At 47.2% G+C, this 22,359-nt stretch overlaps 1 protein-coding gene across 1 annotated transcript in view; it reads left to right on the forward strand.

Annotated features, from left to right (window-relative positions):
• PAFAH1B1 (platelet activating factor acetylhydrolase 1b regulatory subunit 1) overlaps positions 1–22,359 on the forward strand; it is a 97,234-nt gene that overhangs the window by 13,954 nt on the left and 60,921 nt on the right. Inside the window, exon 2 of the mRNA XM_088449468.1 lies at positions 17,816–18,030. Coding sequence (XP_088305594.1) covers positions 17,999–18,030 — 32 coding nt within the window. The 5' untranslated portion in view covers positions 17,816–17,998. The remainder of the gene's footprint in view (positions 1–17,815; positions 18,031–22,359) is intronic.

Below are 22,359 nucleotides of genomic sequence, written 5' to 3' on the forward strand. Positions count from 1 at the left end.
CGATATTGATGTTCTGTGCCTTTCTGTAATGGCACATCCCCTCCTTCTGGCATTGCAAGTTTTCCCTCGTGCTCCATAGAAGAGGGGACGTCGGCTCTACCATAAGTGCCCGGTGTGTAGAATGAACGCGCGATATTGCCTACAGTGTTCTCCCCAGAAAAATTGGTGGCATCAAGAAGTAGCCAGGTGGGGGCCTTCGCAATAATAAAATGTTTAAACCCTGACCTTATAATGATTTTAAATAACATTTTATATATTAATTCTCCTTCTTATTAGAGGCCCAGTCGTCTGATTATGAAAAACCTGCAAAGTCTGTAGGATCTGGTCCTTTTTATACAGCTCCCAGATATTATCCCATCTTGCAGGCTCCCAAAGTGCCGGGTGGTAGGCTGTTTCTTCCCGGGTGGTGCACCCGCAAAAAACAGCCTGGGGAGAACACTAGCCTAAATTACCGGGAATGGCTGTTTACAATTAAGTTGTGAGATAGTAAAAATATTTAAGTTGCTAGTTTGCGCTCCCAAACTCCCCCTGAATTTACTAATATCCCCCCCCCCATTGTTTGCATAAATGTTATATGCAAAATTCCATTAAGTAAATGCATACAGCATAGTTTACTGTATTTAAGTCTATAAACTACTAATATTAATGGTATCCTTATGAAATTGAGATATCATGTTGAGTAAAAGGCATTAATTTACCCTCTTTAGGAAGTTCTCTTAATACAAGAAACCTAAGCAGTCCATTCATATGCTTTGTTGTATTGGGTAATTAGAATTTGATGAGTTCAAGTAACCAATTTAGTGTAAGTTAATTAAAAAAATATAAAACTGCTTCTCTAGGGCACATGTGTTAATTGGCCCATAATGCACAAAGAACATTTTGTACATGGTTATTACTGACGTCCTAGGGCTTGGGATACTGTACATGTGAATGATAGAGTAAGAAGTCTGTGAATAGTGTATAAAAATATTATACATGTGTGAATAAAAGTGCATATGTACAGCATGCATATTCTTGTTGCTATAGTTGTATGTGACCGATGTAAGAGGGGTAGTAGTTTCTGTCCTATTTGAGATCAGACAAACTGGAGTAGAGACATTTGTCACTTAATGACCAAGTTCCGTTCCTATGACTCGGTCGTTAAACGAATCGGTTGTTAAGTGAGGATGTATAGTGGCCGGGAAGCATCAGGACACAGGCTGAGGGTGACATGTGCCTGTGTGTGCCCCACCTCCTCCTCCGATAGAGTGCCTCATCCTCACCTTCCTTTCCCTCATGGGAGGCAAGGTGTCCCGTGTGTCCCGGGCCACAGCCAGGGCCCCCTCTTGTGGCAGTTTTTTTTTTTTTTTTTTTATCACTGCAAGTCACAGTAAGCGTGTAGGAGTCGTAAGTCCGGTCGCTAAACAGGTAGGTTGCTAAGTGAGGAGTATCTGTACTTCCATTGGTGAAGGTTTAATCAAATGTTACTGCCACCAAAGCCTTGACATTTACCTTGTAGTATCTAAGCAGCTGGTCTGTGGCAACAAGAACACACGAATTAATCAGTTGTACATGTAATCATGATTTCTCCTTCATCCACTAGGTGACACTGGAGGCTTCAAGACTGGGGTATAGACTTGTGCTAAGTGGGAGCTGGCACTTTAAATTTTAGAAGTGTGATTAGCTCCTCCCCCTCTATACATGCCTACAAGCCCAGTCTTGAGGTGCGTATCCACTTAGCGAGATTTGCAGGCAATTGAACAATAACGACATTGTTCAATCGCGTGTAAATCGTGCATCCATCGGGCACATTTATGTCGGTAACGACCAGTGATGAACGCGACCCCTGGTCGTTTCCGACATCTATCATCGCCCGTACATGCTGGTCAACCCGATGATCACGTCAGGTTCAGTATGCTCGGGGATGATTGATGTGCCTACACTGAACGACTGAACATTCAGTGTAGGCACATCACAGACGGAGAAATGACAGCACGATTACAATGTCGTAATCATGCTCTCGTTTCTCCGTCTATTAGTGGATACTTAAGTTTGTGCCTGAGGGGAGCTGGTAGTGTTTTTACACTTCTCCTCAGGGTCTTTGATTTAGCTTAGTAAGATCCCTGCTGCGCTGAAGTAAAGAAGAATACATATGAGGAACAGACGGGCTGCGCTGCCTGTCAACTTCGTTGGAGCTGCTGGGGGGACCCGCTTGCAGTTCGCCTGGGGCCACGACTACAGAGACCACTGTCTCTTAAAGGGGGTTCCGCATGCCGATGCTTGCAGCGCGCATATAGGTCCACCATTATTCACACCGGCAGCGGAGTGAGTATTCCCTAAAAGGTGTTATTTACAGCAGCAGGTTGCTCCGAGTAGCGGGGCAGCCAAGCGGCATATACTGTGTGTGAGGTCTCCCTCGCACAGCGCGCCTATAGATTGAAGTGTGCTGGCGGCCATTACATGGAGGGACACTGACTGCTGCATTAAGCAAAGGTACTGCATGAAACTGTTAGCCTGACCTAAACTGTAAGTAAACAGTGAGGTTTAGGCTGGTCAGGAGAGCAATTTAAGGCAGACAGTAAGGTTACTTCTATGCCTAGCGTCTTTTAGCACTGCTAGGAGCTGGCGGGGACGGTCCTTCGACATTGTCAGGTATCTGTGCATGTCTGCATTAGTCTTCTGAGGAAGATGGTTGCGGCATTCGAGGCCATTCCTTACGGACATTTTCACTCCAGGACGTTTCAGATAGACCAACTCTCACAATGGACAGGATCCCATCTTTTCCTTCACTAACGTGTAAGGTTAAGTCCCAGAACGCTGATATCCCTTCTTTGGGGTTTGAATTCTGCACACCTAATGGAGGGAAAGTGATTCGGAGTGTGGGATTGGACTTTCCTCACAACAGACGCGAGTCTGAGAGGCTGTGGTGCAGTGATTCGGGAACACCACCTAGGCCGCTGGACATTACAGGAAGAGTCTGCCCTTAATTTCAATATGTTTATCAGCAGTCTTCAGACAGCAGATCACCTGCTGCGAGACCGAGCACTCAAGGTCCAGTCTGACAACGCCACGACAGTGGCATACATAAACAGACAAGACTGTGCAAGAAGTCGGGCGGCTATGAAAGTAAGCCGAATTCTAATCTGGGCGGTTTAAGTTCACAGTGGCAATTTCGTCAATCTTCATTCCGGGTGTCAAATTGGGAGGCAGACTACCTCAGCCGGCAGGACGTGCACTCAGGGGAATGGGCGCTACATCATCCGGTTTTTCAACAGCTTGTCCAACGGTGGGGTCTTCCGCAGGTCAACCTCATGGCATCCAAGCAAAATCATCAACTGCCTCTCTACTGCTCTTGGACAAGAGACCTGGTGGCAGTGGGACGCACTGTCAACGCCATGGCAGTTCCAATTTGTCTATCTGTTCCCACCGTTTCCTCTTCTCCCTCGGATTCTACAACTCATCAAAAGGGAGAGGGCCAAGGTTTTATTAGTGGCTCCGCATTGGCTTCGCAGAGCTTGCTATTCCAACCTTCAACTACTGATCTACGATCCGTGGCTCCTACCTCCTTAGAGAAGATCTCTTACTACAGGGTCCTTTAGTCTATCCAGACTTAAAGCGGCTACATTTGACGGCGTGGCTGTTGAAAGGCCCATCTTAAGACGTAAAGGGATCCCATCCAGGGCAATCCCTACTATACTTCGAGCCCGGAAGGAGGTTCCTTCGAAACATTACAACTGTATTTGGAAAGCTTTTGTTTCATAGTGCGAACGGTGAGGGTCACCTCCTACAGCAGGGGTGGGGAACCTTTTTTCTTCTGCCAAGGGCCATTTTGTGTGTGTGTGTGTATGTATATATATATATATATATATATATATATATATATATATATATATATATATATATATATATTATATATTTTTTTTTTTTTTCTTCTACTTCAGGGTCCATAGGGTTCCACAGGATACCTTGGGGTATAGGTGTGACGTCAGTCGCAGGGCACCAAAGAGTTAAGCTTTCAGCCTCCCAGGATGCACTAGGTCCCCCTCCTATACCCCGCCCCCGGGCCAAGGCACCTCAGTTTAGTTTGGTGCCCGGCCGGCGTCGGGTGCACCTGTCGGAGTGGGGGCTAGAAGAGCCCCTGAAGCTTCTTCAGTGCAGCTGTGGCTGCACATCTGGATGTACAGCATGGACAGTCAGTCCTGACGTCCATGCTGTCTTCCCTACACCCCCGCCGGTACCAGAACGCCGGTACCAATCCGGGGATGCTGGTGAGCATCTGGGGTCACAGCTAGCGGTGACCCCAGATGTTCCAGGCCATGGCCGGATCCAAGGGGGACAAAGGTAAGCAGCGGGGTCCCGCGGTGGGTCCCCGCTGGTCACATGGTCCTAAGTCCCCAGGCAGGGGGCTCCCTGGGGACTGACTGCAGCGTGGAGCCAGGTACTGAACCTACGCTTTCCACTACCCCCTGGGACAGCGGACCGCAGCAGAGCGGTAGCGCTGCGGCGTCCCAGGGGTTAAATGCATGCCAGGGGAGCGCGCCTTCCCTGTCTCACAGCCGGCGCCTCCCCCGCTGCACACAGCCCTCTCTGCACTGTGCTGACTGGTCCTGTGTCAGCGCTCCTCCCCCAGGCCAGCTTCTCTCTGCTCCTCGGCGGCCATCTTCTCTGCAACGCATGGTGAACGCTGCTGGAAGCCTGGAAGGAAGCATCGTGGTCTGGGTCCCCCCGCATACCTCTCCTCCGCTGTGGCTCAGGTCTGTGTATGCAGCGCTGTGTCCTACCAGGCCCTGTGTCTGTGTAGTTGAGTGATCAGCGCTGTTAGTGCAGGAATTGTTATTTCTCTGCATTGTATGTGACTGTTCTAGCGCTGATGCCTGTAACTTTATCTTCTCAAAACTGTCAGCTTTATTACTGTCCCTGTTCTTTCTGCTAAAGCTCTTGCAGTGCGGTGCTGCAGGGTGGTCTCTCGCCTATTTAATACTTAATTGGTGAGAGAGGTCACATACGTGGTGCCATCATGTCTGAAAGTGATTTTTCCCTCCGGCTACAGTGTACCACGTGCAAAGTACCATTAGTGGAGGGGGAGGGTAGCGCGGAGGGCCTTTGCCGGCAGTGTTTGTCCATGGCGCGGCCTATTACGGTTACAGCACCGGTACAGGAGCCGCCCTGGGCTTGTTTCGCTCAGGCGTTAACAGCTTTAGTGGGCCAGTTAGCTCCGCAGCCTGCGTTTACTCCGATGGGTTTGTCCCAGCAGTCTGTGGTGTCGTCACCCATGCAGGGGTTCCCACGACAATTGGTGGTACCCCACAGTCTCCCTATTTCCCCGCTCCCGGGTTCTCAGGAGCCAGCGTGGGTTAACTCCCTGACGAGTTCTGTACAGCACTTGTCGGATGTGTTGCAAGGGGAGTCTGTGATGCGGCCTCATAAAAGGCCGGTGGCGTCTCTGTCCGCTCCTTATGAGGATGACGAAGGGACGTCTGATGATGGGGAGATTCTGGATCCTTACGATCAGGAACCTCTCCATACTAAGGACGCTGATGCTAAGTCCAAAGTATATATTCCTGGACTTATTCGGGCGGTCCGCACAGCCTTGGTGATTGAGGACGAAGTTCCCCCAGCGGCTAAGTCTAAGTATGCCTTTTTCAAAGATGTGAAGGGCGATGCCACAGTCTTTCCTCTTTCGGGTCAGTTGGTGGACCATTTAGAGGAGGCGTGGAAACAACCTGGCAAAAGATACCAGCCGCAGAGACGCCTGGCGGTGGCTTATCCGTTCGCGGATAATTATTTTGCTAAGTGGGAATCCCCTCCACAGGTGGATTCTCACGTGACCCGTCTTGTCCGTAGTGCAACATTGCCGATGCCATCCATGTCCTCCCTTAAAGATGCTACGGACCGCAAGGTAGAAATCTGCCTGAAGTCCGCTTATTCCCTTGCAGGGGGGGCAGCACAGCCGGCTATGGCCATTTGCTGGGTTGCCAGAGCGATGGAGCGCTGGGCGGATTCATTAGAGGCTTCTTTTGAATCCGACTGTCCGGCCGAACAGGCGGAGTTGATTGGCAATCTCCGTGATTCGGCCACCTACATCAACGAGGCGGCTCTAGACATTAGTACTCTGGTGTCTAGAATTTCTTCAGCAGCGGTAGCTGCTCGTCGCACCTTGTGGCTGCGATCCTGGAAGGCGGACGCAGATTCCAAGAAAGGTCTGGAAGCGTTGCCGTTTACCGGAGAAGTTCTCTTCGGTCCGGATCTGGTTAAGATTGTGGCCACGCTGGCGGCAGCCAAATCTGCTTGTCTCCCGTCGGCCGCTGCTCCTACTGGTTCTGGACCATCGTCCTTTCGGTCATCTAGGGCCCAGGGCAGGCCCAAACCACAGTCGTTTCCTCGACAGGCTTGCCCTAAGAAATCGGTCAAGCCCTGGAAACAGGCATGGAGTACCAGACGTCCGGCCCCCAAGCCAGATGACAAGCCTGCGGCCTGACGGTCCGGGCCTCCCTTTGGGGGATCCCAGGGTGGGAGGCCGCCTGCTGCAGTTCTCCCGGTGTTGGTCGTTCACTAAGACAGACACTTGGGTTCTGGAGGTGGTCTCCCACGGGTACGCCCTCTCCTTCCGGCACAGACCCCCGGCTCGATTCTTCACCACGGGTCTACCATCAGACCGGAAAAAGGCTACGGAGCTGCGGAAGGTATTGCACACTATGCTTCAGGCTGGATTTATAGTGCCTGTTCCATTCTCCCAGAGGGGCCAGGGTTTCTATTCAAATCTATTTTTGGTACAGAAACCCAATGGGTCATATCGTCCGATTCTCAACCTCAAAGCACTCAACAAGTCTTTGCGGGGCCCGAAGTTTCGGATGGAGACCCTACGGTCCATCATTCTGGCGCTGGAACCTGGGGACTACATGGTGTCATTGGACATACAGGACGCTTACCTGCATGTCCCTATTCTTTTGCGCCATCAAGAGTTCCTTCGGTTTGCAATCCGCAGCGACCACTTCCAGTTTCGGGCGTTACCTTTTTGGCCTGGCGACAGCACCACGTGTTTTCACCAAGGTGATGGCGGTCATGGCGGCTTCTCTGCGGCTGCAGGGAGTCCGCATGTTGCCGTACTTGGACGACCTGTTATTGGTGGCAGGATCTCCAGAGCTCCTGTTACACCACTTGGACCTGACCATTGCACTGCTGCAACGGCACGGCTGGCTAATCAACTGGCAGAAGTCCACTCTAATCCCGTCTCGGAGGATTCTGCATCTTGGAGCCTTATTGGACTCGGGACAGCAAAGGATCTTCGTGACGGAGGACAAGATCTCTGCTTTACAGTCAAGGGTGCGCAGTTGTCTGCACAGCCGCCGGGTGTCCTTACACTCGGCGATGAGGTTACTGGGCTCCATGGTGTCGGTGTTCGACATGGTGGAATACGCCCAGTTTCACTCCAGACCTCTGCAGCACCTGATCCTGTCCAAGTGGAACGGGCTGCCTCAGTCTCTGAAGTTCCAGACGATTGTGCTCACCCCGGAGGTTCGCCTGTCCCTTGCGTGGTGGTTAAAGACGACCCACCTCAACAAGGGACGTCCGTTCTGGGTTCCAAATTGGGTCCTGTTGACAACGGACGCCAGTCTTCGGGGCTGGGGAGCAGTTTCGGGTCCACACTTGTTCCAGGGCAGGTGGACGCCGACAGAAGCGGAGCCTCCAATAAATATCTTGGAACTCCGTGCGGTCTTCAATGCTCTCCTGCAGGCACAGCGGTTTCTCCAGGGTCACCCGGTGCAGGTCCAGTCGGACAACGCTACCACCGTGGCCTACATAAACAGGCAAGGAGGAACTCGCAGTCGGGCCGCTCTCGTAGAGGTCTCTCGGATCCCGGTTTGGGCGGAGCGCAATCTTCCGGCCATATCAGCGGTCTTCATCCCGGGAGTGCTAAATTGGGAGGCGGACTTTCTAAGTCGCCAGGACGTTCATCCAGGGGAATGGTCCCTGCACCCGGACGTTTTTCAACTACTGGTGGACAGATGGGGTCTTCCAGAGATCGACCTCATGGCGTCCCGGCACAACAGCAAGTTGCCGGTGTACGGGTCTCGCACAAGAGACGAAGGGGCGTCTCTGGTGGATGCTCTGTCCGTCCGGTGGACGTTCCGGTTCGCATACCTGTTCCCTCCGGTCTCCCTTCTTCCACGGGTAATCCGGAAATTCAAACAGGAAGGAGGGACGCTCCTGTTGATAGCTCCCGCGTGGCCCAGACGGCACTGGTTCTCAGACCTTCAGGGTCTGTCCGTGGACAGTCCTCTGCGGTTGCCGCTACGACCGGACCTTCTGTCTCAGGGTCCTTGCCTTCACCCGGACCTGACTCGGCTGTCTTTGACGGCGTGGCTGTTGAGACGGCCATGCTGAGGTCCCGGGGGTTTTCCAGCTCTGTGGTGCGTACCATGTTACGAGCTTGGAAACCGTCTTCCGCGAGGATATACCATCGCGTGTGGCATACGTTCTTCCAGTGGTGTCGACCGAGAGGTTATGCACCGCGGGAGTTTCGCCTGTCTCGGATTCTCGCCTTCCTGCAAGCGGGACTAGATCATGGGCTTCGCCTTGCTTCTTTGAAGGTACAGGTTTCGGCCCTATCTGTCTGGTTTCACCGTAGGATTGCTACAATCCCGGATGTGCGCACCTTTATGCAAGGTGTTCTCCGTATTCAGCCGCCCTTTGTTCCACCTGTGGCGCCTTGGGATTTGGCTGTGGTCCTGAGGGCTCTCCAAGGACCGCCGTTTGAACCACTGGGCTCAGTGGATATTAAATGGCTAACAACTAAGACTGTTTTCCTTCTGGCCATTGCTTCGGCCAGACGTGTTTCTGAGTTAGGGGCTCTTTCTTGTAGACCCCCTTTCTTGGTTTTTCATGGGAACAGGGCAGTGCTCCGCACTCGGCCCGAGTTTCTTCCCAAAGTTGTTTCCCAGTTTCATGTTAACGAGGAAATAGTTGTTCCGGCCTTTAACTCACCGGGTCTTTCCGTGGGTGAGGCCTCTTTGGATGTTGTGCGGGCCTTAAGGACTTATGTTGACCGCACTTCTTCGTTTAGGAAGTCGGACGCTTTGTTTGTCCTCTATGGCTTCCGTAAAAAGGGTTGGCCTGCTTCAAAGCAAACTTTGGCAGCCTGGATCCGTATGGCTATTTCTGAAGCTTATCTTCATGAAGGCCTACCGGTCCCTCCTTCTCTGAAGGCTCATTCCACTAGGTCTGTGGGTCCTTCGTGGGCAGCTCGACGTGGTGCCTCGGCAGTTCAGATCTGCAAGTCTGCTACGTGGTCTTCTGTCCATACCTTCGTGAGGTATTACAGGTTTGACACCTTCGCCTCTCAGGATGCTTCCTTCGGGCGGCGGATTCTCCTTTCTGCACAGGAGCGTCCCCACCCTTAAAGGATACTGCTTTGGGACATCCCCAAGGTATCCTGTGGATACCCTATGGACCCTGAAGTAGAAAATATGAGATCTGGTAAGAACTTACCCTTATCTCTATTTCTACGAAGTCCATAGGTTTCCACAGGACTCCCGCCCTGTCGCACCTGTGCTGCAGATGGGCTTTGCTCTGGTCACCGGTTTTCCGTCTCCCTCTGGTGAGAATGTGATTCTTGTATGTGTCCAGATCTTTGTTCTCTCTCTTCCTTCTCCTCCTTCGGCCTATGGCTTGGTAACTAACTGAGGTGCCTTGGACCGGGGGCGGGGTATAGGAGGGGGACCTAGTGCATCCTGGGAGGCTGAAAGCTTAACTCTTTGGTGCCCTGCGACTGACGTCACACCTATACCCCAAGGTATCCTGTGGAACCCTATGGACTTCGTAGAAATAGAGATAACAAGGGTAAGTTCTTACCATATCTCATATTATGTGTATATGTGTGTGTATATGTATGTGTGTGTATATATATATATATATATATATATATATAGTGTGTGTGTGTATGTGTGTATATATATATATATATATATATATATATATATATGTATGTATGGTACCCCCTCCGCATGATGTCTCACGGAGGTGTAGTCACAATCGCCGGTGATTACAGCAATGCATGGGGATGCTCGAGGGAGCTGTAAGGGCAGCAGTGTGACTGTCTGAAGCGTCCTAAGTATGCTCCAAGTGGCACTGCTGCTTAGACTCTGGCTGCAGGGTGCCATTCTAGGCACCCTGATAGCCAGATGAGGCTAGCAGAAAAAAGCTCAGAGGCCCATACCAAATGATTCCTGGGACCTTTACGGCCCCTCGGGTCTGAGGTTCCCCATCCCCTGCCCTACAGAATTCAAACCTAGCCAGATTTCTGCATTCTCTGCAAGCGGGTTTCTCGGCCGGACTGCGTCTGGGTTCTCTGAAAGTTCAAATCTCAGCTCTATCGGTGTTCTTCCAGAAGAAGCTGTCCTTTATATCGGAGGTGCAGACTTTTCTGCAAGGTGTTGTACGGTTACAACCACCCTTTGTTCCTCCTACGGCTCCATGGGATTTGGATCTCGTCCTTTCCTTCTTAGTCTTCTCTGTTCGAACCTTTTGGAGTCTGGAGTTAACATACCTTTCGTGAAAGGTAACACTTCTTCTTGTGCTGGCCTCAGCCAGGAGGGTGTCTGAACTGGGAGCTCTTTCCTGTCGTTCATGTGGATAGCGTGGAACTACGTACAAGAATGGATTTCCTTCCAAAGGTGGTTTCGGCTTTCCACATCAACCAACTTATTGTGGTACCGGTTCTTCCACAGGATTTACAATCAGACAGGCCTATGTAGCCTCATATAGGGAGCCTCCTCCTTCTATTACAGCGCATTCCACTCAGTAGGTTCCTCGCTGGCGGCTGCTCGCAGGGTTTCCATGGAGTTACTTTGCCGGGCGGCCACTTGGTCGGGCTGGCATACCTTTATCCGTTTTTATAGATTTGACATGTTTGCGGCATCTGCAGCGCAGTATGGTCAGTCTGTTTTACAGGGTTCTTGGCGCTCTCCTGCCCGTGATGGGAGCTCTGGGGTGTTCCCTAGTGGATGAAGGTGAAAACAGGATTTTGGTACTTCCCGATAAATACCTTTCTCCGATTCCATAGGGGACACTGGACGCCAACCCTGCACTGTTCCTTCCTGTCATGATTGTGGTCATTTTATGTTATGACTGTTAGACGACTGTTTGATGTCTTCTGTGGTGTTACTGTTGTTTCACACTTCTAATTGTTCTGTGTACTTGTTTCGTCTCCACTTCTTCTTCAGCTTTTTTTCCCAGCTCTCCTCGGGCAGAGTTTCCTAAGACTGGGCTTGTTGGGGGGTATAGAGGGGGAGGAGCTAGTCACACTTCTAAAATTTAAAGTGCCATCTCCCTCTTAGCACATGTCTATACTCCACTGTATTGAAGCCTTCAGTGTCCCCTATGGAATCGGAGAAAGGGATTTATTGGTAAGTACCACAATTGTGTTCTAGGTTTTTTTTAATTATAATATGGTTGTTTAAAGCATCAGTGACTTATATGTGACAAGTGAAGTGTAAGCTGTCCAAGCATACTGGGTTCAATACAGGTCATACGAACAGGTTGGAGTGTTGACTTTTATCTGTAGGTCACAGCTGACATCGGGCATCAAGCAGAATCTTGTAAGCAGATTGTTGGTTATTGCTCAAAGGATAGGCCTGATGAGTTACACCAGTTTGTGATTAGCCTGTAGACCAGATGATATACATGCATGGGCTCTACTGCCTTAGTTTTTATGTAGTTTTTCCAAACTGTTAATGCAGCCTGGCACCAATAAGTCTGTGCATGATCTAAAATTTGCAATTTATTACAATAACTTCAATAGAATATTTCCATGGGAAATTTGGCACATATGATAACTAGTATGCAAAAGCGAAAAAGCAGATAGGTTATTGCTTGGCAGACTGCTTACGGTCACCAAACTGGCTTCAAAAGAGATTCTAATTAACATGACTACTTCTGTTCCAATGCCTCCCAATATGGTTCTCTCAAAAATACATCTGAAGGTGCCTACACACTAGACGATGTGCTCATGATGCGATATCGTGAGCCATTTCCCTTGAACTCTTCCCAGTAGCACTCCAGGACACGATATGGTGCTAAAGTGTCCAATCTGACTTAAGATCTATAGTGCACAAAATCATGCATGAGATTGGCAAATCTTGCCTGCAGTAGGCAAGATCTGAACATGCGTTGTACGACCAGCATCGTGATCGTGAGTGGATCGATTTGGACATATTTTACACGATTTGTCGTTCTGATGTTTTGAAATCAGGTGAATCGTGTAAAATAGTCTAGTGTGTAGGCACCTTTACACAGTGAAATAATTAACTTTTAAATACATACAACGCAAGACCACGTGTGTGTGGACACCATCGCATCACCCCTTAAGTGCTGGTGGTCAGGGCTCAGTACAGCCAGTCAAGTTCTTCCACACCATATTCTGCAAGCTATTTTTCTTGCTTGTTGATGGACCTCTTTTGTGCTTAAGGGCATTGTCATGGTAAAACTAAGAGCCTTTTCCCACAAAGCGCACAATTACAGGAATGTTACTGGGGGAATTCAATTGTTGGGCTCCTGTCTAAAGTGGCGGTCGATATTCAATTGTTTGCTACGGGCGCCCATTATTACTGTTCACACCCTCCTCATGTGGTGAGCAAGAAATCTGCTCAAAATTGGATTTTAGGGTGCCCAAACTGCCGTTTGGACAACGCACCCAGTAGGTTTCATGGGTCTAACCATTTTATGCGATAAGGAATGGGAGCTGTGGTGTGGGTGTAAGACAGTTGAATAGCCCCCCCCTCCACTGAATGCTATAACATACAGATTTCCCTTTGAAGGAACGAAGGTCCTTTAGATTTTCCTCCTCCACCAAACTTTACAATTGGCAGTACACATTGGGTGTTGGCGTTACCAGATTAATTTTTCACACTGTCAGATGGTGGAGCGTGATTTGTCAGTACAGAGAATGTGTTTCCAATCATGTGTTGTACAACACTCCAGATGACGTCTGACACTGCATTTTGTAAACTTATGCTGTGTACACACGGGACGATTTCTCTTGAAATTTTCAGTGTTAAAAATGAATATCGTTCAACATTATGAACGATTTCGTCAACAATCTATGCACTATTTCACCAACTATCAACATCAGAATGAACAATATGAACGAATAGAACAACAATATCGTCGAAGTTGGACAGGCAGGATGGACGATGAAAGATATCTTTCATTGTCCATGTGGGAACACGCATCGTTTGTATTAAAGTCAACGATATGAACGATAACTATCGTTCATATCGTTGACAAGTCGTCCTGTATGTAGACTCATTTAGTCTTGTTTGCGGCTACCCTGCCATGGAAACCTAATCCATGGATTTCCTGACAAACCATTATTGTGCTGACTTGAGGGGTAGTGAGTATTTACACGTTAAGCAAATGAGACCTTACAGGTTTCGATTTGGTGTATAAACGATGTGCTGCAGTGTTTCTAAACCCTTCTTTTTTTATTTTATTTCATTACATGTAACACATTTCAAAAACCTTAATGGGAATGCATTTAAAACTCCCATTAGATGCATTTAAAAGAGTTTGTACGTGCTCTTCAGCTAGACCATAACGTCCAGATGCAAGTTTAATAAATAAAAAATGATACTTGTCAGAGCCATACATTAAGGCTGTTTGTATGTATGTTTACTTGCACTTACCATGCAATAGAACATGTATTGCATTAGTCAGTGTATACTTAGGACTAGAAACGGGGTGCTTTCCTCTAATTATTTTTTATAATATTATTGTGATCCTTAGCGAGTTACTTGGTAGAGTACTAGAAACATGAGCCTTTCTGTAAGCAGGTTGTCAGATGCAGTATAGAAATGCTCCATCCTATGTCAGATCTAATTGTCTTGCACTGCACGTAGAAGTGATTACTGGTGCACAGCGCTTCACACAATGAAACCTAGGAGTGCTGGTGAGATTTTGCTGACACAGGATTCCAAGCAGAAAGTGTTAGCAGGTATTTTTAGTATTATTTACATTATCAAAATTAATATTTCCAATAGCACTTAATGGGGAAACCTTCTGCATGTCCATTTAGAAGAAAATTGTAAAGGACATTTTTCTATAGTGTTAAAGCATTAATGTTTTAATGAAAAAAAATGGAATCCTGCTTGCTCTATTAATACTGTGAAACATTGCTATGTATTGGAGACCTTGATCAACCATATTTTAATGCTTTCTAGCATTAATAATTCAAAGTTATTAGGATTTTTTTATCATCAAAAGAGCCAGACAAAGGGGGGTATTCAATTACCCACATAAAAAACTTCTTGCGGTAGAAACCGCACTTTACCCCAAACTTATTTATTTTTTCCGGTGATTCAATCACCCTCCGTTTTTCCGCACAAATTTTTTTATCTGTTTTCAGGCGAAAACACATAGGGCTCGATTCAATTCAACACTAATTGAATAGCGCCGGGAGGGAGGTCCCAGAGCTATTCAATTCAGCGCGCTGTTTACCCTAAGTATTTCTTCTCGCATCTTTCCTAGGGTGCGAGCAGAAATCCGACAACTCCAGGTTGTTTTCTGCCCTTAGCGCCCCGGAAACAGCATTGCCCTGGGCAGTTTTGTCTGAGAATGCCCGTTCTCGTGACTAAACACCCTGTTTAAGGCGCGAGAACCGTCATTCTCTGACAAAACATTGTGCTGAATTGAATAGCTCTGGGAGCTCCCTCCTGGCATTCAATTCACGTTGAATTTAATCTAGCCCATAGAGCCCGGATAAGTTCCTGGATCCATGTGTTTTCGCGATCGTGGCTGCGAAAAAGGCATTTGTCGGGGATGGTGTTACCTGCTTTCAGGCAGGTAAAAAATAAATCCCTGATAGTGCCAGCTTCCTGTTAGCAGTTTAGCACACGCTGCTGTGTGCTTGGCTGCAGTGGGACGTGGGAGACTGCTGCTGCTGAACAGTGGACTGAAAAACAGATGAAAGCTGTAGTTCAGACAAGTTGTTTAAATCAAACCTATTTAACCAACTTGCCTGAATGACTTTTTTTTTTTTTTTTTTTTTTTTGGTTTGGAAGCAAATTGCTGATTGGCATTTATTCCCATACATTACTGGATTTTCATTCCAACCAACCAACCAACCAGGTGGCTGGTTAGAGGAAAATTGGTCTGGTGTATGGCGAGCTTTAGTTTTTCTTCCTTCCATTCATCTCAGTAGGTTTTTGAATTTAATTAAACATGAAGGAGATTGAACCATAAGGTGTTGCTCTGTGTATTACCACTTTACTGTGTTGGATTTGTTTAGCCTCTAAGATTGAGTTTTTTAGTTGTGGTTTTCTCCTGTCCTAAAGGATTTTTAGGAGAGGAGTTTGTGGAGTCTTAGCTGATGCTAGGCAGATTTAGTACAACTCTGATTGGGTCACCCTCCCTATTTCTCTGTATGTGAATTTACTGTATTGGTTCAGCTCACTAAAATGAAGGCCACAGGCAACAAAAATGTGGAATTCAAGGGGGATTCCCTTATTATAGGTTTTTAAAAGAAAAAAAATCCATTTGGTTTAAACCAGCAAACCCTATGCTAAAGACTACTGTGGCGTGTAACAATAGTTTGGGATATTTTTGTTTTTAGTGTAACGTTGGTATGTGAATTTGAGAGTCTGATATTGCAGAATTTTTTTTTCTAAAGTATACACCTAGCTGGCTGATCAGCCCAATAATAAAGTTGTGTCTACAGTAGCGTTAGCTAATTGTCAGATCGAGAAGCAGCTTCTTATGATCAGTTTGATATTTAAGATGCCCGACTTCTTGATCCATCTGTGCTAGAAATGGCAGTCCTAGTTTTAAGGATATCCATGCTTGAGCACAGGTGACTTAATTAGTACCTCAGTCAATTTGATGTAACCATTTGGACTCAAGTATGGATATCCTTAAAACCTGGACAGTAATGGCAGAGTTTGGGAACCTCTGGCTTAGTCTGTATGGGGTATACGCAGATCGGATAATCTCTCCAAGGATTTGAGTGTTTGTCTGATCTGCCGAGTGATCCGCATAGTGTGTACCAGGCTCTGGATGATGTTTGTATGACAGCTGAGTGTGTGCACCATTAGTTTGTGTTTATTATGTTGTCTTTGTCATACAGTGCTGTGAAATAAGTGCTCTGGGTCAGGAGTATGTCATGCAGTGTCTTAGCACTTTAGCAGGAGCAGTTATTGTACAGTTCTTGTTGCCCCCATACTGGCTTAATGACAGATTTTAATTTGGGCTCAACTAATTTAGTTTTAAAATACCCTTTTTTATAAATATTTTTTGGTGGTTTTTTTTTTTGCATAGATGGGGGAACATATGGTGGATTCTGGGGGACTGAGTGAATAGAATCACTCATTCTGTTACTTCCTCCGTTTCCCAAATGTAATGACATTCACTTGGATAAGCTGGCACAAGGGCAGGCAACCTGCAGCACTCAAGCTGCCGTGGGAGCTGCACATTTCAGCATGCTCTTCCACGGTTTTGATGTTGGGGCATGCTAAAACCATGGCAGGGCTGTGATGTGTAGTTCCACAGCAGCTGGAGTAGTATAGTATCTCCCCGCTTTCTTACGTCTGGACCTGGCCAGTGTGCGCTCAGGATATTCTTGAGATCATGATTTTGGTACCGCAATGGGCTTGATTCAATTCAGCACGATGCTGAATATCCCCGGCAGGGAGCTCCCGGAGCTATTCAATTCACTGCAATGTTTGGTCCGACTAAAGAATTTCTTCTCGCACCACCATGAAGGTGTGAGGAGTAATCCAACAAAAGTTCTGGCCGAGCGGCTGTCTTCCTGCTAACAACTGCACGGCCTGTACTTTAGACAGAGAATGCTGGTTAAGTAAACACCCAGGTTAAGTAGCGAGAACCGGCATTCTCCGACTTAACTGGCAACTGTTGAGGTCCATGGTGTTTTTTTTTATTTTTTACACTGTTGGACTGCTTGGGCGGAATTCAGTTGTATTCACGGCCCGCATCTCCCGTCTAAAGTGACAGGAGATCGCGGGCCGCTATACAATTGTCCAAGATGTTCGCGCTGATCGCGCCCATAGAGGTCAGGTTTAGCCGCGTAAAGCAGCTAAACCCAACCAAAGTGCTGGGCGCGATCGGGAAAAGTGATGTTTGGGCGCCCAAACATGTAACTTTTCGCACATTTCAGCTCTCATCCCCCAGGGGGTGCGAGCTGAAATGTAGCGCTGGCAACTGATCGCGCCCGACAGGAGCAAGAATAGAATATCTCCGTCGGGCGCGATAGCGGCTAGAAATAATTGAATTCCGCCCCTTGAATAAGTCTTCTCCCTCTGATTTTCTTAAAAGTCCTATTAACTGTTAAGCTGGGTACGCATTTACCCAACTTGAGCGGCCATTTTGGCAAGTGTGTATAGTTTTCGAATCGGCTGTGCAATGTCTGGTCATACATCACAACCGGATGGGCATTTATATTTGACCGCCCACGTGATGTCAGTGTTGACGGTCGGCTGGTTCCCCATACACAAATGCAGATATACCTGCATGATATATTGGCATAAGCTGTGCTGCAGGGCCGACCTAATATGTATGCGAGCGACGACATTCATAGATATGACAGGTGTACGTACCTGTCGATGCACTAGCGATATATTGTTTGTCGACTGAGCGATATGTTGGCAAGTGTGTGTAATCCGCTCTAGTCAGTAAGCCCATTCTGCACCTGTGTAGTAACATTCTGTGAATTACTGGTTTAGAAAATGTATCGGACGTATCTGTTAATCTGATTCTTTAACTTTTTTTTTTTTTGTCACAGCAACTTATGTTGAACAAAGCAATCATTGTTTTTTGTTTTAAATTTCAGGTGGAATGAAAGGTCCATGTTGAATGACTCCAAGCTTTCTCTGGGATATTGTTTGCGGCGACGAGGTTTCCTATAGCTGAAGCCACTCTGTGGCCAAATTCATCGCAGATTCGGAGTTCCTTAGGATTTGTGAACTCCTGAAGGTCTCCATTGCTGTATTGATCTCCTGGGACTTCATTCATCATGGTCCTGTCACAGAGACAACGAGATGAGCTGTAAGTAGTTTTAACAAGGATGTTAAAAGTATTATATGTACATATAGTTTTTACCTAATAACTATAACAGTGTGCTTATAATTAATTTATACTTTCGCTATGAAATCATTAACACACTTTTGTTATATAAAGGGGTTCATGTGTATGTGGACTATTTTTAGATCTGCAGTTTATGCTCTTCTAGCAAAAACAGGTTGGGCTTATAAATGTCACACTGTACAGGAACGGTATCCATCTCCGTGTTCTGCCCTGCCCATGGCCTTCAGGTGAGTCAGGGTGTAGTAGACTAGATACAGAATTTAAACAGGCTCAACAGGCTTACTTTTTATGAAATGGCAGATTGTGCTGTTCATTTAAATGTTTGTTTTTTGTTTTTTTTTCTATAAAATTATATGACATGCTTGAAGACTTGAGAAGCACAACTTCTGCGTGAGAGTAGTTGTTCTTGGTGGGAAATAGAAATCCCTGTATTGGTGCACTAGTAGTCCCTGGGCAGCTGCTTGGGTAGACAGAGGAATGGCTGTTTATTAGGTGGCGTACCTGGTCTCAAAACCGAAGACCACTTGATGCTGCCATTCCCCAGTTTCTAATCCGTTTTACAGAATGTTCACAAATTCCAGTGACATTTTATAATGTATGACGACAATTGGCCAAGGTTACTGTCTAATGACAGTTGGTTAGTCACTGTAAAGCCTTCACTGTTCCATATGCGGTTGAATCACATTGCAAATCTATTTTCAATGCGGGCAATTATAGCGTTCCCGCTAGGCTGTTTTAGCGGGGCGTGGCGCCATGCCCTCCTTCTGGAGGGCAAAAAGCACCCTGTCCTCCAGGAGGAGGGCAAAATGCGCCCTGCCCTCACAGCCTGCGGGACCCGTTCTCACCCGCGGGACGCAGTGTCCCGCGGGTGGAGAAACATGCGGTGACCCTGTCACCGCCGGAACATAGACGCCGGGCGCATGCGCCCGGCATCTATTCTCCCTGTCTGCAGGGCTTGGGGGCTGCCCGGCGTGTCCGGAAGTGCCGGGCACGCCCCAAGAGTGACGAAAATGGGATGCGTCTTATAGACACGCCCCTTTCCCGATGACCACGCCCCCTTCTCGGTCAAGTGCCGTGCACGCCCACAAGAGTGACGAAAAGGGTGACTCGTCTTAGACACGCCCCTTTTCAGTGGGCACACCCCCTTTTCGGGCGTGCACGTGCCTTCTCTAGCTCCGGCGCCCTGCCTGCCGCCGGAGCTAGAGTGAACACTACGTTCCTGAATGTAGCAACAATTGAATTGACAGTTGGCTGTCCAAAATAAATAGCCGCTGTGAAAACAATTGAATCACCCACAATGTGTAAGATGTCTTTTCCCCTTGGGTGACCAAGCCAGACTTAAATATTTAATATTTTCTTCCTTGTATAAAATGGCATCTATAAACAATCCCTCAATGTTTAGTGTCTGGTAACGTTGGTCCTTGCATACCTCCCTGCTGATTATTATTTTTTTAATTATCCTACATAATGCAGTTTGACATCAGTTTAATGAAATGCAGTTTGGGAGAAATGATTTAGAAAGTGTGGTTATACTTAACTGCATCGAGCAAGTATCAGCAACATCTCCCATGCAATTATGTCATTAGTCAGTATAAATGGAGCTGCACATCACCAGTTGCCTAAGCAAACGCCATGGTTTATATCAATAAAATAAAATAAAAATACTATATTGCACTGCACAGACACAGCCATCTTTCATCTCGGTAAGCATGCACCCTGTGACTAGTTTATCATGGAATATGTATGTGTAACCAGATTAAGAAATGTGCACAGTTTGGAAAGTCTGGAAAGCTTGTTTTGTACTGTGCTAATTTGTGGTACATGAACACCTGTCTCTTTACACTTGAGGAGTGATTTAATTAGCTGCTTGTCATTGATGTGCAGTACCAGAATGCCTTTTGGCCACCCACAACATTGCAGACTGTTCCCCGCAACTCGTAGGTGTGCAAGAAAATTAGCACTGTTAAGTCTACCGTAACAAGCTGACATTGCGGGGTGTTTGGTGGCACACTGCTGCTCATTCGGCCCCATGATGGCGATTGTCATAGGATATGTAGAGACCAGTGAGAGCTTTGCCCTTGAGCAGTTGATAAATGTCCATTACTGCTGCTTTATGTCACAGATCTTTCCATGTTGTGGTTTCTGAGGCCGTCACAAACTTGATTTGGGCTGCCGTTAAATCTCAACATTTGGGTCAGTTTAGTATATTATTTCGACCTACCGTTTTAATCAGAAATGTTAAATTGCTTGTGTTTTTTCAGTTTAGTTTTTAATTTTTTTTTCCAATGTATTCTTCAAAGGAACTTAGGGGTCTATTTACTAAGCAGTGTTAGGAGACAGAGTGATAAGGTGCCAGCCAATCAGCTCCCAACTGTCATTTTTCAAACACAGCCTGTGAGATGAGTTAGGAGCTGATTGGCTGGCACCTTATCACTTTCACTCTGTCTCCTAACACTGCTTAGTAAATAGACCCATTGATCTGTTTCCTATTAAGGTTCAGAAATAAAATCTGTTTGGAGGCTATAAACAGATTGCCAGCATTTGCAATGTTGGGCTACTGTAATTATTGGTGATGTGCACAGCGGCCATTGCCACCAAGTGAATTGTATTCTTCACTTCTGTTCTTTTCTGAATAAAATGTGCATGACACGCTTTTTGGCTAATAACTGAATAAAAAGCAAATAGAAGGACAAGCTAAGCCATAATATTGACTATTATACAGTAGGTCTAGGAAGTTGTTTGTTTTTAATGTTCCACAAAATTTGATTGTTCCTTTTATATTGCATTATAAGAATGGTTCCTATGTGAGAATCTACATTTCTAAATTTTTGTTACACAGTGGGGTTTTCCTTAATTTCTCCTTCATCCACCAGGGGACACTGGAGCCTCAGTACAATGGGGGTATAGGAGTGTGTTAACCGGGAGCTGGCACTTTAAATAAAAAACTACTGGTAGCTAGCTCCTCTCCCTCTATACCCCCCCCCCCCCCAGGTCAGTCTAAAAAATGTGCCCTGGGAGCTGGACGTAAGCCTCCTTAGGGCTCCGGAAAAATACTCAAGCATTGAGAACAGACAAACAGCCTACTGCCCCCCGTCTGTCTGCGACGAGGGAGCTGCCGGGGAGATCCTCACCGCTGCTGCATGCGGTTTGCGCTGAGGTCTCCTACTACAGAGACCTCAGTCTCTAGGGTTCCCATAGACGCGCTGCATGCAGTGCATGTTTCGCGGGACCCAGTAGCATATGCCCGCCGCCGGCAGCACAGGCAGGGCTAAGGTTAGTGTTTCCTGGCTCCCTGGTTAGCAGAGGAACCAGGACATGTATTTAGGTGGGCATTCATAGTGCGCTCCGCTAGCTCTGAGAGCGCCATAGCGGGGGGGCGGAGCCTAAGTTTCCCTTCTGCTCCTGCCTCCCAGCAGCCTCAGCGCTTCCAGAAGGACGCTAGTGGCCATTTTAAGCACAACGCACAAGAACTGCAGGGTGGGGAGAGAGCTGTGCAGGAGTCAGGCTAGTACTCTGTGTATCAGCAATTGCATTTTTATTCTTATCAGCACTATTCGGTTAGCGCTGCAAGCATTATAGTTTATCTCCCTCTGTGCCCCTGTCAGGTCTCTGTGTGGTGTGGTTGAAAAATCTGTTATTGCATTACTGTCCTTTTCTCTGTGTGTGGGTGTGGTGTCTGTACTACAGACATGTCTACCAAGGGGTCTAAAGCAGCACAGTAGTCTTTTTCATGCAAGACTTGTGGTGAAAAATTCACACAGGGACAATCTAATGTTTCCTTACTGTGTGATAAATGTGTGTCTTTACCTCAGGATACTAATCTTGAAGTCCAGCCTAGGTGGTCTGAGCAATTGACTGCAGTTATATCAAATCTGTCATCAGAGCTGGAATCAGCTCGTAAGGACAGGGAGAGGCTGAGACAAACAGCAGCTGAAACAGATTGGGCTAGCTCTCTGGCCAGATCTGTGGAGGGACTTACAAAAGTAATGTCCCAGGCCCCACCTGCTGCTTCTTCTCCTGCTCAAGTCCTTAGTAAGAGATTGATTCATAATCCCTTACACTGGGATGAGTCAGATGAGGAGTTGCAGGACACTGAAGAGGGCGAGGTTCAGGAAGAGGAAACTTACATTCCTGAAGACCCCGAACCTGCATCTCGGGGTGTAGATGCTTTAATTTCAGCAGTACGGCAGGTGTTGCATGTAGAGGATTTAGAGGTTACTGAAAAACCATTGATTTTTGGTAAAAGATTTAAACAGTCTGTTACCTTTCCGGCATCTGAAGAGCTGGATG

Source organism: Taudactylus pleione, unplaced genomic scaffold (assembly GCF_031769625.1).
Source record: "Taudactylus pleione unplaced genomic scaffold, aTauple2 ptg000485l, whole genome shotgun sequence".
Lineage (NCBI taxonomy): Eukaryota > Metazoa > Chordata > Amphibia > Anura > Myobatrachidae > Taudactylus > Taudactylus pleione.